We start from the raw sequence: 15,785 nt of genomic DNA, 5'->3' as shown, positions 1-15,785 counted from the left end.
TGTCATATTTTTTCACAGGTGACTACATGAAAGTCACTTTTTTAACAGAGAAAGTAAATTTGATGGTCTTTACCTCTTCTATTTCACAGATGCAGAGTGCAGACCTCTGTCAGAAAGTTCATGAAGAGCGGATGATTTGCCTCAGTGTCAAGCTACAGATTCGACTGTTGCAGCAACGACAAATGGAGACCACTTATGGATAGTATTGTTTGTACTGCTGAACATTCTCCACTATCTCCACATATGACAAAAATGTGTCATACAGAACAAATCACGGCTTGTAATCAGTTTGAAATTTTCACTTGCCTGTTAATGAGCGTGCAGTTCTGGATAGCACAGGCTTAGCCTCCTGTATGAGGGTCCATCTTTTTCTCGATATTTCAGCCAATCATACTTAATGAGCTTTTTGTTGAGAGTGGACTGATATATATATATATATATATATATTCACTGTTATATTATAAGCAAACAAGGGAAGATGGTCCACTGGTTTCTTGTCATGCCCTGAGAACCCAAATTAGTATCTGTCTATGTTCTTACCCTCTATTGTTCAATTCTAAATTTTCGTAGCAAGTATTCGTCTTGAAATATACTGCTCGTTTTTTTATTTCATCCCTTGAAACTTTGCATCTCAAGTCCCCAAGTGCTAGTATTGGGTACTCAAAAAACTTTTTTTTAATACAGCTTGAAATAATTATTCCAGTCTGTAGATTTTTTTTTATTCCAAGCATCTTGTTGCCAAAATCATCAAAATCAGAATGAAAGGTTTGTGCTGTTAACTCTTTATCTGCTTGGGGTTTTGAGCAAATTTAGTTAAGGTTTTTCCCCTTGATATAATTCTAATCAAGGGTGTTAAACAAAAAAAGCTATATTTAGATCAAATACACCGAAATATAGTTGTAGCGTACTCCAAATTGTCCGGAAATTAATGAAATTTCATAAAATGTGCGTTTTGTTGGGAAATTTATAGTATGTTACGCAATCGTAAACACACCCATAATTTTTTCTTCACCCACACAAAAAATTGAAATGTCAATTTCAATCTCTTCTAAATACAAAACTATTCAAGGTTTTACCAGTTCCATCCAGTGACGTTATCTCCAACCATATTGGAATAACCATGGCAAATTTGAGAATAAAAGACCAAGAAACTAAAAACAGACCCCATTTATCTGAACAGTATATGTGAGGCAACCATGGATTTTCAGTGTCAAGTTGACCTTTCAACATTTTGAGATATATTGAATTGATATTCTGAAACTACAGCCATTTCTGAATAACCTGGTCTTTACAGAATTAAAAAGGGACAATTAGAAGCTGAGATATGGGCATTTAACGACAACCACCTGAGCAGATTAACTTTTGAGAAAATCACGTTTAAAGTTGGAGCAACAAATTAATTTCAAGAGATTTTGCACTGAAAACAACCCAGAAACAAAATACCATTGCCCTATATACCTTAATTGGTTACTGTTGGGTATTTTTAAGTTTGAATGAAGTGAGAAAATGTTTTTATTCAAATTTTCTTCTGTCAAGCTTTGCATTGGGTGACTGAAGTGGAAAAATTGAACGCACATATTTCACAAAACTGGAGCTGTCCACTGATTTTTAGCTTACCGGTATTCTGTTTTCTTGAGTGCTTATGTTTCAAGAAAAGCTTTGCAAAGTAATAAACTATTATTGAATTTTAAAAGCAGTCAGTAAATTGAAGTTGAAAGACAAATAATTTGATAACAGAACAATAAACATACTCAGTACAGCAAAAAATGCATGCAAAGAATTTTTTTTTCTTAACAGGAAAAGCTTGTGTGTGCTTGGAATTCTGGTGAAAAAGAGACTACATTCTGCATCAAAATCCACATGGTTAGCACAGACAGAGGTTGAGAGAAAATATGAGGGGCCACGTGAAAACGCAAACGAAACATACATGCAAAAACATGCAGTTTGACTCACCAAAGGCTTATGTATCCAATATGTATGTACTCCAGTAATCCAGGGGGCAGGGGGTTTAGTTACAGTACTCCTTCTTTGTGTGGAAGTCCTGAAAGCAGGGGACCACACACAGGGGTACTTTGTGGTATGGGCACCAGAACGACGTTTCTTTCCGCTTCATTGTGGAGCCCGGTTGCTTCGCCTTCTCATAACACACCTTGCAACTCCGGGTGGGACGTTTCTTCTTCTCGATTGAAGGAATGTAGTTCGGGAAGCAACATGAGTGGAGGCGGTCAAGCTGTGTGGGAGCTGGGTCCTCGGAATCCCCTTCTTGCCAGCCCAAGAATTCCTCCGCCATGCCCTGTCCAAGCTTCTGGGTGAACTTGGAGATTGGCAGAGGCTTCCCACCTGTTGATGTCTGTTTCCTGTTGTACAGGATTGATGCCTGCACCATCATGAGGGTAAACAGATGTCCAAACAGTTTTTTCCACCATTTCATGGTGCGGCGATGGAAGGGCATACAGGCCATGAGTTGGTCGCTGCGGTCTACACCCCTCATGTTGAGGGTGTAGTCCTGGACCACCTGCGGTTTCTCATTGGTCTGGGCCCTTGATCTGACTGTCACCCTTCTCCGTGGGTCATGCACAGTTGTCAGAAGGTTGACAGACTTTTTATCCTGCCTATGGAGGGCCACCAGTTTGTCTTGCCATCGGTAGGCACACTTTCCAGTTCTTAGATTCAGCGCTGCCAAATCCTTCGGCATATCCACACAGTTGGCTCTTACCGTACCCACAATCATGGTGTCGCCTGCGATCATCTCATGGTACAAAGCTGGACAGGTGTAATAGTTGTCCGTGTACAAAATGTACCCTTTGTTCATTAGCGGCAACATCATTCGTCGGCACACATCCACGGGTTTGTTGCTGATGGTAGGGTCGGCGGCATTGATTTCGAAGGCACAGGCGTACGCAGAGGCACCCGCGCACAGCATGTACAGCTTGATCCCCCACTTGTTGGGCTTGTCTTTCATGTACGCCCTGAACCACAGGTTTCCCCTCCATGGGCAGATGGCTTCATCAATGACGAGTTTCTGTTGATGGGTCACGAGGTCTCGGAAGGTAGCAGAAAGGGGATCAATAATTGGTCGCAGCTTATGGAGAGGGTTGTGACCAGTTTCTCTGAGGATCACGTATGTGGTGTTGACGTTGAGATGCAGGAGGCCTAGAATCTGCATGAAACGGTTCCTTGACATTATTTTGGGGGCAAACGATGTGCGGATGATTTCTGCCGTACTCCAGTAGTCCTTCAAACAGGGTTTCTTGACAAGTGACATATGCACCCAGATGGTGAAGAACCCCCACAACTCCTTCAGTGTCACTGTGCTCCAGTTCTTGTAGAGACTCTCAGGGGGCAGCTGTCTTCGACCCAGCTCCGAAGCAGCATACCTGTTCGTCTCTGTCTTGATTACCCGTAGGATGTCTGCCGTGAAGAAAAGACGGAAAAAATCCAGAGGTGTCTCGACATTATCTGGTACGTGCATGCCAGGCTGCCCAGTAAAGGGGACCCCAGGAGGAAACCCAGTCAGATCCTCAGTCCAGTCACCTGTAGGTGCAGGTGCCACATCACCAGACAGACGCATGCGTTTAGGTGGCAGTCCCGCAGACGTTGATGGTCCTGGGTCGGCATCATCACTGTCCTCATCAGGACCTGAAAGTATAAACATGAATGTTAGAAAAATTTAGACGACACAAAATAACAGAGCATCAATTTCAATTTTATAATGCTTGCCTGAGTTAGAAACAGAATCTAAAAATCTACATCTAGATGTAAATAAGAGCAGTGATACAGGACCTTGGGCTGACAAAATAAATCTTAGTCTGGACCTGACTTGATACTAGGGAATGACTTCAGTTCTAGATCTAGTAGAAAATAGCTTGATAGTGATTCACAAGCACAAAATAGCCTAGATCTAAATCTAGATTTTTAGATCTGTACTAAAACAAAATAAAATCAAATCTAGATTGTTATCTTTGTCATGATGAAATGAGGTACAAGAAGTAAACACAAAAAGTAGGCGTGGCATTGTTTACTTCTGGAAAGTGATAGATCTAAACTTGCTCCATCAAGAACAAAATTCTCTCCTCAGTTGGGATAGTCAGTCCCGAGATGCAGTGACAACACCCTATTATCACCAAGATGTAAATATTTCTCACCTGAATCAAAAAGTTCCTCATCAGAATCAGTTTCTTCAACATCGGAGTTGAGCGTCTGGAAGAACTCAATCACTTCAGTAGCCTTTTTTCGCTGGGGTCGAGATATGATTTGATGTCGATCAAAAAACAAACTTCAAAATCTCCCTCGTTCGTTGAGAGTCACTCTTCTTTAGGTCACCGGAAGAAGGAATGGATCAAGTACCCGGATATTACAATAAACATGGATAATATATGGGATTGGATGATTTTTCGGGTTTTTATTCTCATCACGAGTTAACTCATGATCGGTCCTCAGACGACGGGAAGCCATCACGAGATAACTCGTGATTGGTCCCCAGTGAGTTAAAAGAATCCTAACGAAACATCTAATCTCCTTGAACAGATCGTCCTGTCTTTTCTTGTCAAGTCCCTGTGGCTGTAAGAAGGGGGGAAGGAGGGTGGGGTCAATCTCAGTGTCACGTTTCAAAGGGTGCTGCAACACTGGCTCAGAGCTGGTGAGAGGTTTGAGTGCCATGGTACCAGATGTGTCACTGATTGTCATATGCTGGAAAGACTTGATGTTGTTTACTTTTTTGGAGTACTTGTCCAGAAATGAGTCCCATTTGTATGAAATGATGTTCACATTGTTCGGTCCGGTTCTGACGAACTGGGCTGTGTTAACCACTGACGATTCCTCCACAACTTTAGCAATGCGCTGTAGGCTGTTCACTTTCGTTCTGCAATACAAGAGCTTTACAAGTCCAAAAACAGCCATTGGGGCTGAACTTCGTGTGGCCTGTAATCAAAAAAGAAATGATAATAGAGTCATGACGGCCAGTCAGCACACGCCACATGAGGTATTGCATCACAGCCGAATTTTTATTTTGGCCTGAGCAGTTGTCTGCATGCAGATGGGGGTGCTTCTCCCCCAAACCGTAGAACTAAAAAAAATTATGGAGTAGGGAGATGACACAATTTGCCCCTTTTCCAACACACACAGATTCATGAATCAGGTAGTTGACCTGCTGCGAAGCTGCCTCGCAACAAATCCCGAATAGGCCACATTTCTGTGGTGTCTTAAAATTGATGAGTCCTGGCTGGAGGGGGTCTGAAGGAAAATGCACCTGCTCTGAAAATTCAAAGCTGTAGTGCATGGTCATGTCATGTGAACATATTTGGTTTTTGCCCAGGGTCCTTTTTTCTCCTTGAAACGCTTCTTTAGACTTGCCCACAATACTGTTAAGACAAGAGCGATCGGCTGTGATGTCTGTCAAGTGTTGTTCCATGGATCTCAGGGCATCAGATTTCTGCTCCTTTGACAGGTTTCTGGACCTTGCAACCTGAGCAGTTCCTTCTTGAGACCTTGCAACCTGAGCAGTTCCTTCTTGAGACCTTGCAACCTGAGCAGTTCCTTCTTGAGACCTTGCAACCTGAGCAGTTCCTTCTTGACAAGTCCAGCAAAGACCTGTAGCAGGCCGCATGGTGCTGATAAAAGGCATGATTTTCTTCCAGACGTTCCGAAACCGAGTAAGGCTTGCAACCCGCGGATCAGGTGCCGATGAGGCTACATACTTATTGTACACTATCTTCTTGGTGCAGTTCGTTGGTAGAAGTTTGAGGTTGCTGTTCCAATGTTTTGGGGTGCGGCCAGGTTGCGAAATGGCATGCGCCTCAGCATAGTTGGTGATAAATAACACTATTCTCTCTACATCCTTGTAGGCCAGTGTGTTTGGAGGGGGCCTTTTGGTGTTCTTGTGAACGCGGGGTGTAATGCCAGAAGATTTATAATACTTCAAAAGCACTGTGAGTTTATCCTGTGGTAGTCCGTGAATATACTTACTGCACGGTTTTCCATTAAAGAGGCTGCGCTTGCAAGCAAGTTGCGCCGACTTCTTTCGTGACGTGAGCTCTGTCTCATTCGTTGGTCTAGTTCCAGTTCCTGGGAGAAAGCTTGACAGGTTTTCAATGGGAGTGAAGATCATGGGCTCTTCGTCTTTATCATCTGATGAAGAGAGCAGAAAAGAATGCTCTAAGTTATGGCAAAGGTGAAAGGTAGTAGCAAAATTCTGGAATACTATGCCACAAGCCAAGTGCCATTACAACTCGATAAGCAGTAGTCATGTTGATGTATCGACTAAAGGTAAAACTTTTATGAATTGCATACATAGATCTACACAACACTTTTCTCCATAAAGTTCAAAGCGCTTTACAATCTATTGTGATGTATTGAGTTGAGGTATGTTTTAGAAAAGGAGGATTTTCTTCGCTTTGTCCTAGAATTGAATTTAGGATTCGTGTTGAAGACTAACCTTGGATCTCACCAGACATACTTACTTCATTGCTATCCTTGTGTCTCATCTATAAACTCAAGATATGTTACACAGTTTCCACTAAACTTGATCTAGATGTATGAACAGTAAAAGTAGCATTCAACTGTTTTGGCTAGCAGAATTACAACACCGTCCGAACACACGTTTTGACATAAATTTCAATTAGATCTAGATTTTAATTGTGTAACCAGTTTTAGTTTGAATTCAGTCATCCTTTTTTAAATTACAGTAGTGGCAAGTGGGATTATTCATTTACTAAACTTAGATAGATTTATTTGTTGACAGTGTAAAAGATTATAGATAGGTCTACTAGCTTTTCTAGATGTAGATGGTTCTACTTGAGGATAACTAACGAATATGACCTAATTTATCGTTGCCTCAATTACGAAAAACCAAAACTGATGTCCTCATTAATTAAAATGTTGGAAGGACTTCCGTAAAGAGCGACTACTCCAATAGACATGGGGGAAGAAGGGATAAATTAAGATAAGTTAACTCTTACCCTAACTTAACCTAACCATATCCCTAAACTTGAACCTTAACCCTAATCCTAAAAGTAAATCTGACCTTATCCCATTAAGTATCCGAGTGGTTGCTCTTTACACAGAAGTCCTCCCAACATTTTAATCTTACAATCATAATGCAGTAGTCATATTATTTAGACCTAGGTCTGTACACTTCAAAATGAATTTACCTGTATCAGAAGTTGTCCTGAAGTGGCAGTGGCAGCAGATTCAGCTGACCTGTCAAGATCTAGGTTGTTCTCAGTGTCCTCGTCACAGTCCTTGTCACTGTCACTGTGTTCCACATAGCTCTCATGTGACAACTACTCGTTAATATGTTCAAGTAATGCTTTTTTATCTTCTGCATTGCTACAACAGAAATTGTATCTGTTCGGCTGTTGTGCTATAACAGTAACAGTTTGGTGTCGATCCAGTTGGTAGATCTAGGCCTGCGTCTCGACCTGACGTCATCTTATCGAGTTCCAAATGAGTGAAAAATGAACATTTTCAGCGTGGTCACAGACAACTTTAAAAAACACTTGATTTTTTGGACAATAACAGTGCTCAATATGTCCACCGGGTAAATTATTGTTCACTGTGCAAAGTATTTCTGACAATGGTTCTCCCAGTCGCCAGAATCGTCCAAAAATTACACACTGATTTGTATTTGCCTCTGAAACAGAAACGACGCTATAGGTAGGATCTACACTCTTCTGTGTTGTGTCTATTCATGCACACTTCCTGCAGTTAAAAACTGCAAGAAATCACCTTTCTAAAGAAACCGAATAGTCAATATTTATTGCATGGAATGTTTTGAACAAAATGAGGTTCATTGTGGTCTATCGGCAGAAGGAAATTAGCGTACATTTCGAGAGTACTGTCCGCAAATTCTTATGAGGTGGGTTCAGTAAAACAAAACAAAAACCAACTTGATATCCCGTTTTTTTAGCACACATTGTATTTTATTTCACCAGAGCATTAAAAAAATGGACAAAGAACGCAATGAAAGCAAAAACTCAATTTCCATAAAATATCAATATTTTGACTTTAGAAACTGATATCTCGAAAGCAGTCTGCGCGACTTGAGACTGAAAATCCCTGGCGGCCACACGTATGCTCTACATTTTTTAGTGACCACTTCGCATGAAGAAACTCTGATTACCGGTACTACAACAAAAGGTTAGCACAACATGCACCACATGTTAAAAAACATGAAAATGTAAAGAAATGGTTGAACTTTAACTTTCAAAACAGAAAAAGGGAAAAAAAAGCACTCTTATGTTCAAGGACAGGTAAATCTCAGGAGGCAATTTCAGGGACATAATCCATTGCGAATTGAAAAGTAACACCAGGAGACCATTTCAGCGACATAATCCATTGCGAATTGCAAAGTAAGCACACATGTCAAGTGCATCTCAGTGCAAATTTAAAGAAAACTTTCCCAGTTCTAATATACACTGAGTTACAACACTAATAATAAAGCAATTTAAAATGATCTGGGCCAACCTAAACACAGAATGTCATCTTGGCCCTAAGCTATGTACAGTATTTTGCCGCACAGTTTACAGGTTCCTTTGTGTGTGGTACCTATGAAAGCATTCCTTGGGATGCAGGAGTGTTTTTACTGTGCATCCAGAACAGTAAAAATGGCTACGAACTCTCTTTCCCAAAGTGATGGAACGCATTTTACAAGCTCTGTCACCAGCTGCATAGAGAGGGAGGTGCATGCCTGTCAAACGTTCCAACGCTGTGGGTTCTTCTTCTCGTCTGCCGTTTGGTATGACAGAGGGCTCAGCACATTCATTGGCATCATTGGTAGTGGGTACTGGAATGGCTGCAGCATCACATAGTTCACGGATGAGAAGCCTCTTGAACTTGAACTGTTTCAGCCCAATCTTTTTCTGTTTTTTTCCGTCAGCCAGTTTTGGTTGTGTAAGTACATAGAGCACATATGCGTTGTATTGCGCAACTTCCAAATTCCAAAAGTAGAGCTTTCGCCACCACTTTTTTGCATGCCTGTTATGGATGCCATAATAGTTTCTAAATGGTCACAGCCATTCATGTGCCTATTGTATGAGCAGACAACGTCTCGCCTTTCTATGCCTTTCACATGTGTTGTGGTCGTTTTTGCATCGATGGACACAATGACAACGGGTTTTTGTTTGTTGGGGGTTTTTTTGCTCTTTCGTCCCGGAATATATACGCACTGAATTTCCTTTGTTTTGTTCATAAATGATTTGTTCTCCTTGTCTGCAATAGTTGTTGATTTTATTTGCTCTGAGAACCCACGACGATTGGTATTGAGGGTACCAGTGTAGTACATCTGCATCCCAAGGAAATGGTCTACCAACTCTCGTGTTGTGTAGACACAGTTGGCAAAGATAGCATGACCCTTGACCAAGCCATGAAGAAGCGTTTCAAAAACTTTCTTTGCCTGTCCACTATCGTCATTCATATCTGGCTTGTACGAGGTATTGCCACCGAAGTATGTTAGGATGTTGTAAACATACCCAGTGGCAGCGTCACAAAGTCCAAATGTTTTTATGTGGTACTTTTTTGGCTTTGTAGCATTGAACTGCTTGAAAGCCCACCGACCCTTGAACCATTTCTTCTGTACTAAGCTCCTGAAATGGATAAAAGGCAGCACGACATTTCCTAAGCTGGAGATTTATGAAGGGTTCGATTTTTTCCTTCCCATCGGAGAGGGATCTCCACTGTGAAGCATAATGGAGTAGGTCAGTTTGAATTTCTCTCGACTGATTACCTTGTTCAAGAATGGAAAATACAAATCTGGGGCTGATGACCAGTAATCTTCTATACTAGTACTAGGTCTGTTACTGATACAGAACAAGTGTTGCTATTATGAATTTCAACAGATCAGCAACTGAGAGGTCTTTCCACTTGTGCAGCCTTGAATGTTTGGAGTGCTTTTCTATATTTTCACTTTAGCATAACCATTGATGTCGCTGACCATTGTTTTCTTCACCTCATCATCGACTAGCAAGTTGAAACAGTCAAGAGGTGTAGAGTCTTCATTCAGTTTGTCACATGACCCAGTGAAAGCAGGGGCGAATCTGAAATTTGTTGTCTCGCCAGCTTTGACTTATTCCCACTCACTCACGTCATAACTTTGTTTGCTTGTAGGTCTAGAGCTAGATCTAGATTTAGATTTAGGCTTGCTTTGTTTCCCTTATTCCTTCTTCTTGCCCTTAGACTCTCTTTACCCAAAACTCACACTTTGATCTTCCTCTTCATCACTTTCATCATTCAGAAGGTCCGTGTCAACCCTAGCGCGTTTTTGCGGAGATTGGTTGTCACCATCACTGTCACTTTCTTCTTCAATATTCTGATTCCCAGCCTCATACTCTTCCTCGCAATCACACAAACTTGGAATTATCTTGTGTTTGGATCCAAGTTCGAATCAATTCCGCTGCTTGAATTCCCGAAAATCGAGTAGATGAACTTGGGAGATCCAACATGTTGGAAACTCAGCCAATGATGTGTACGCTAGAAATATGTTAGAAATGTCAACAACAAAAATGCAATAGAAAGCGATCTACAAACTAAGAAAAGCTTGAAAATGGTAGAACAGAAGTTGGGGAAACATAAAATCATAACTTCCTATCGGAAAGTTTCACATTCGCATTTTAGCGCATCCTTGAATGCAGTCATGCAGTGTGCGGCTCCGAGCAGATAAAGAGTTAAAGAAAAGGAAAAATTATGTCATTGTCGCAGACATGATAAAGTGCCGATTTTGAAGCAGCCTTGTGAACAGTGTAGCAAACCAATGTTGTTTAAAACTTCTGACATTCTGAGAAAACATGCATAAAATTGTTTTTCTGCTCTACAGCCTTTCAAATATTTCAAGCGCCTGTATCGGAACCACACAGAGTATCTGTTTTATTGTTTGAAAATGAAGTAGAACAAAGAATGCATGACCAGCATTATTTTAGTGTTTCTCCTTGAAAATTAGTATATGACTCTTGTAAAGTGTTTTATAAAAAATAATGGTGTTCAGTGTCAGAAAATGTTTACATGTTTTTACCCAGCTATGTTATTGAGTTTGTTTGATTTGTATATTATTTAGAAATAATGTCTTCATTGCTGGTCTATGATTTCCTGATCAGTTGATAAAAAGAGGACATTTATTAGAAATGTAAATGTTATTGGTGACAATGTGTGCACGTCTGTGTTTGTATTTATGCAATCTTATTGTTTTCTTTTATCACGTCTGAGTGTCTGGTTAACCATTGTGATATTGTTTGCTTTGATGTTTTTGTAGCATCATTGTAACCAAGGAAAGTAGCCTATATTTTGAACTGTTGAAACAGTGATTGCAAGTGTAGCGTATGGTTTTGTTTATTCCAACTTCACCAGTTTCTTAATTTATGGCTATGCATTTGTCAGCTGGCGTACTCAAAGTGTCATCTCTCATTCTGTGGTAAAAGTTTGAAGAGTATGTTATTTTGTTCAGCCTTGTTTTTCTTTGGTATTTGGGGAAAGCTGCAATGACCTATTTGTTCACTTTAATTATGCTTTTTTGTCATTTTATTTACGCTTTGTTTTGTTAATGGTGCAAAATTTGTAAAACCTGATTAAAATTTAAACATATATTGTTTGTTGTTTCACCTTTTGATCTAAATATTTTTAGTGGATGGTTGGAAGGCACCTTTGCTTGGTCCTGTTCCTTTTCTTCTATCTGTCTTGCGTTCTTCCCGACAAAATATGAACATTATTTTTTGTCAATGTACTTCTCTTTACTCTAATCTAATTCAAACACTTTTTCAGTACAATCTATGAATATTTTTAGCAGGTGGTTGGCAAGTGCTCTTGTGTGGTTTGTTCTTTCTTTCCTATCAAACACATATTATCATCCTGATCTCTCCTTTTTTATGTCTGTGACTCTCTTGTAACATCTCTTCAGCACTTAGATTTATTACTGTATTGTGTTGCAATTATTCTAAAACTCTGACTAAAAAAGAGAATACTTTTTTGTGCACTCTTTTTTACAATGAACCTGTAAGGCTGCAAAGGCTCTGGCTTCATGTTCCCCACGTTTTCACATTAACGTCACCCAACTTGCAGATGTGACGGAAGCTTTCTTTTTAACATAATATATCCGGCGTCGCACCGATTTCATATGACAATCCCCACACTTACACACGGCCGGCCCTTCACGATGTTGATTTTACCGCTGCTGTAAAATTGCTCTCTGCAAATCGTCATTCTGAGGTCTAGGGGCGGGAATTCTAAAAATGCCAGTCGAGATGTAGAAAGCTGAAATTCTTTTTAATCAATATTGCATTAAATTGTATTTTTTACTTCAGACTTGGATTTTGCAATGAAAATTACCTAATAGCACGAGACTTTAACTTTTAGGCCCATTTTTGTAATATAGACAATTAAAAAATAATTGTAAACACGCTGACCTTGACCTTCATGTTTTGACTGTTTGGGTTGTTCACTTCTTTCTTTTTGTAGGCTCTATATAGATCTGGTATATATTGAGACAGACACGTCTTGATGACCTTATGCAGTTGCGAGCGCCATAAAAACTCTTACTAAAACTAAACTGAGACACTTGATTCAGAACTTGAGCAGACAAGATGGAAGAAGCACTAACTAATTGCAGCGGTGTAGAAGAGATCTGCACTTTTTGATAAATCACAAGGCAATTATTCAAACAGAAATTACGTCAACAAGCAGTGAGTAGACATTGCTAAAGAAGTTGGAGTGAAAAGTAGAAATTAAAGTTTCATTGTTATTTTTTTAAGTCACGAGAGAGAAAGGAATGTAAAGTCAGTACGTTTGTGTAATCAACTCAAACTTTCCCTCCCCAAAAAGGAGAGTTGAAAACGTGCTGAGCGTGAAGCCATATGCGTTTGCATCCTAAGACAATTCAACATTAAGTAAGACCTCGTCCACCTGTAGAGGTGCGATCTTCCCTGTTTGTATGTGTGTGAGTCCCCGAAGATCTGACTCTCTGAAGGGTACAAGACACAAAAATTCAAGATAGCTTTCCTGTATTGATGTTGATGCTAGTGCAAGTAAATACCCTTGAGAAATATGTAAACAGTGCCCAGGCTTGCACGAGCCCTTGGTTTGAGAACCTGCCATCGGCATGATTTTTTTAAAGGGTGTACCATAGATGTACACTATAGTACTCTATGGGGTGTACACAGACAACTATTATAATGACATACACAGTTGTCATAGTCTGTTACAGTGCTAGATAACGTATTTTATGTCATGCAGTAAGAAAAGAAAAACTGACACTTCTGAAAGTGTTTCTTGGACTGCGCTGAACAGAACCTATAAAGTGAAATATAACAATTAGACGCGCATTTTGCACACAGGGGAAGCTGCAGAACAACCGAAAACTACTAGTCTACATATACTGGGAAAAGAAACTGCAGACCTCTTCCCTGGATTTCAATGTTATACTTAGTTATATTATAGCAAGCAGCTGCTTGATAAAGAGTACTACAGTTTTGAAGAAAAAAAAGTAAAGCTTTCCACCACTGCGACCTTTAGCAAATTCAATTTATCAAAGAGTGTTTAGTGCAATAGAAATTTTCACGTGAAGGCCACGATTAAGGAGAAAGCGCACCAGCATTTTCGTTCTGGGCACCTTACTGTCAACAAGGCAGACATCTCTTCACAAGAAAAGGCTCCGCCAGAAAGGTTTTATGAATTAGATGGCGAGTCAAAGCAACAAGAGTAGAGACACAGTAAAGACCAACAGTTTCCATTACATAAACACCGTTCTCCCCACGCAGACTCGGATGGTTAGTTCTATCTACATAAGACAGGTGGGCGGTTGGCGGTTGCTCTGGTGTGGTTTGCTCCTTTCCTATCAAACATCTGTCGTCCTAATCTCTCCTTCTTTTTTGTGTTTGTTACTCCCTTGTAACACCTCTAATCTTCGGCACTTGTATGACTTTATTGTGTTGCAAGTGCCGTAAAACTCTTACTAAAGCTCAAACATAAGACAGGGCATCTAAATAGGAGCCCATCTTCGCTGTTGAGAACAGAGACAGGAAGGAGGCAAATGGGTTGATCGCTATTGAGATTGTCTGTAGTTTGTAGTGGAACTATCGCCTACTATAGATACTACAGCACACATGGATAAACACACACGCGCACCCGCACACTTGTAAAGCGCTAACACGCCTAATGAAATAAGCAGTAACTAAGCACAGTTTGGTTTCATTGGGCAGTTTTTCATTTAATTTAGAAAGGAGCCAATTTCTGTTCAAGTGACAAAGACGCTGAATGTTATGTTTGGAATTATAATCAGAGTCGTCCTCGCTTTATGAAGCCTTGATGCAATAAAGAGTGAGTTGGCGCTTCTCTCGTTTAGTTCATTATTAATACAATTAAGCGAAACGTTTGCCGAAGGAGGCCACATGATCGCCATCTTTTTTTACCTAGAAAAAGCCTTCAACACAACTGGAAGTACGGCATTCTCAGAGACCTGCACGCACTCGGCATACGTGGTCACCTCCATGCCTTCATTGGCAATTTCCCGAAGAACCGTTCCTTCCAGGTTCGTGTAGGATCCTCCCTTTCAGACCCCTACCAACAGAAGGAAGAAGTTCCCCAGGGGAGTATCCTTTCTCCTCCCCTATTTGAAATCAAAATAGATTCCATCGTAAAAACCCTCCAAAAAAGCATAGACAGCTCGTTATGCGTTGACATACTGCCGTTCGAAAAACCCTCAACTAAGATCTATGGAAAGCCAGCTGCAAACTCAGCTGCACAAACTTGAAAAGTGGGCAAACAATAACGGTGTCAAGTTTTCTCCGTCAAAGACGGTTGCAGTACACTTCTGCCGATCAGGCAGACGTGTACTGCAGCCGGATTTGATACTATACCGGGAAAGGATTCCCGTCCAGGACCAGGCTCGTTTCCTCGGCCTTATATTCGACAAAAAAACTTACATTCATTCCACACATCAAAGACCTTCGTGTGAGGTGCCAGAAAGCGCTAAACGCTTTGACAATTCTATCGTATCCGGAGTGGGGCGGGGACTCAGAACACCTTCTCCACTTGTACATAATCTCCCTTGTCCGATCCAGGCTTGACTACGGCTGTCAAGTCTACGGATCGGCAAAACCAAACATCCTAAAAATGCCTGACCCAGTGCAAATCCAAGGACTCCGCCTCGCTCGGGGGGCTTTCTGCACTTCTCCGGTGGAGAGCCTCCAGGCCGAGGCAAACATACCATCACTCACACTCAGACGCACACAACTCTCACTACAATATTATGCAATTAAACAGAGCTCAACACCAGAGAACCCAGCACACAACTGCATTTTTAAAACAAACAAACCCAGAAACCATAACCAAATTCCGAAACAACGCAAACCTCATCGAACCCTTCGGCCTCAGAGTCCTTGAGGACCTCAAAAACATAAAATTTTCCAAACAAGACATCCAACAATTTCTTTTCCCTGACCTCCCTCCGTGGCACCTCACCAAGGCAAAAGTAGGTTTACATCTGACCATACACAACAAAGAAAGCACAAACACCAAAACATTTAAAGTAGAATACAAAAAACTTATAGAAAAATACTCCGGTGCGGAGCTTGTATTCACAGATGGATCCAAACAGAACTCTGGTGTGGGCGCCGCAGCCCTATCTTCAAACAGTACACACCAGAGGAGACTCCATCCCGAAGCCTCAATTTTCTCTGCGGAGGCCACTGCCATTGAGTGACATGCACTGGACTCCATAGAAAATTCTCCTGACAAATCTTTCCTTTTCCTTTCTGACTCTCTGTCTTGCATCACCGCACTCACTAACTACACAATCCAACACCCAA

At 40.9% G+C, this 15,785-nt stretch overlaps 1 protein-coding gene across 1 annotated transcript in view; it reads left to right on the top strand.

Annotated features, from left to right (window-relative positions):
- The window catches only part of LOC101849720 (ralA-binding protein 1), a 34,418-nt gene extending 22,038 nt beyond the window's left edge, over positions 1-12,380 (top strand). The window contains exon 16 of the mRNA XM_005106618.3: positions 90-12,380. Coding sequence (XP_005106675.1) covers positions 90-203 — 114 coding nt within the window. The 3' untranslated portion in view covers positions 204-12,380. The remainder of the gene's footprint in view (positions 1-89) is intronic.
- Positions 12,381-15,785: the final 3,405 nt, after the last annotated feature.

Source organism: Aplysia californica, unplaced genomic scaffold, assembly GCF_000002075.1.
Source record: "Aplysia californica isolate F4 #8 unplaced genomic scaffold, AplCal3.0 scaffold00546, whole genome shotgun sequence".
Taxonomy (NCBI): Eukaryota; Metazoa; Mollusca; class Gastropoda; order Aplysiida; family Aplysiidae; genus Aplysia; species Aplysia californica.
The sequence above is the reverse complement of the archived record's forward strand: the minus strand, read 5'-3'. Positions and strand labels throughout refer to the sequence as shown.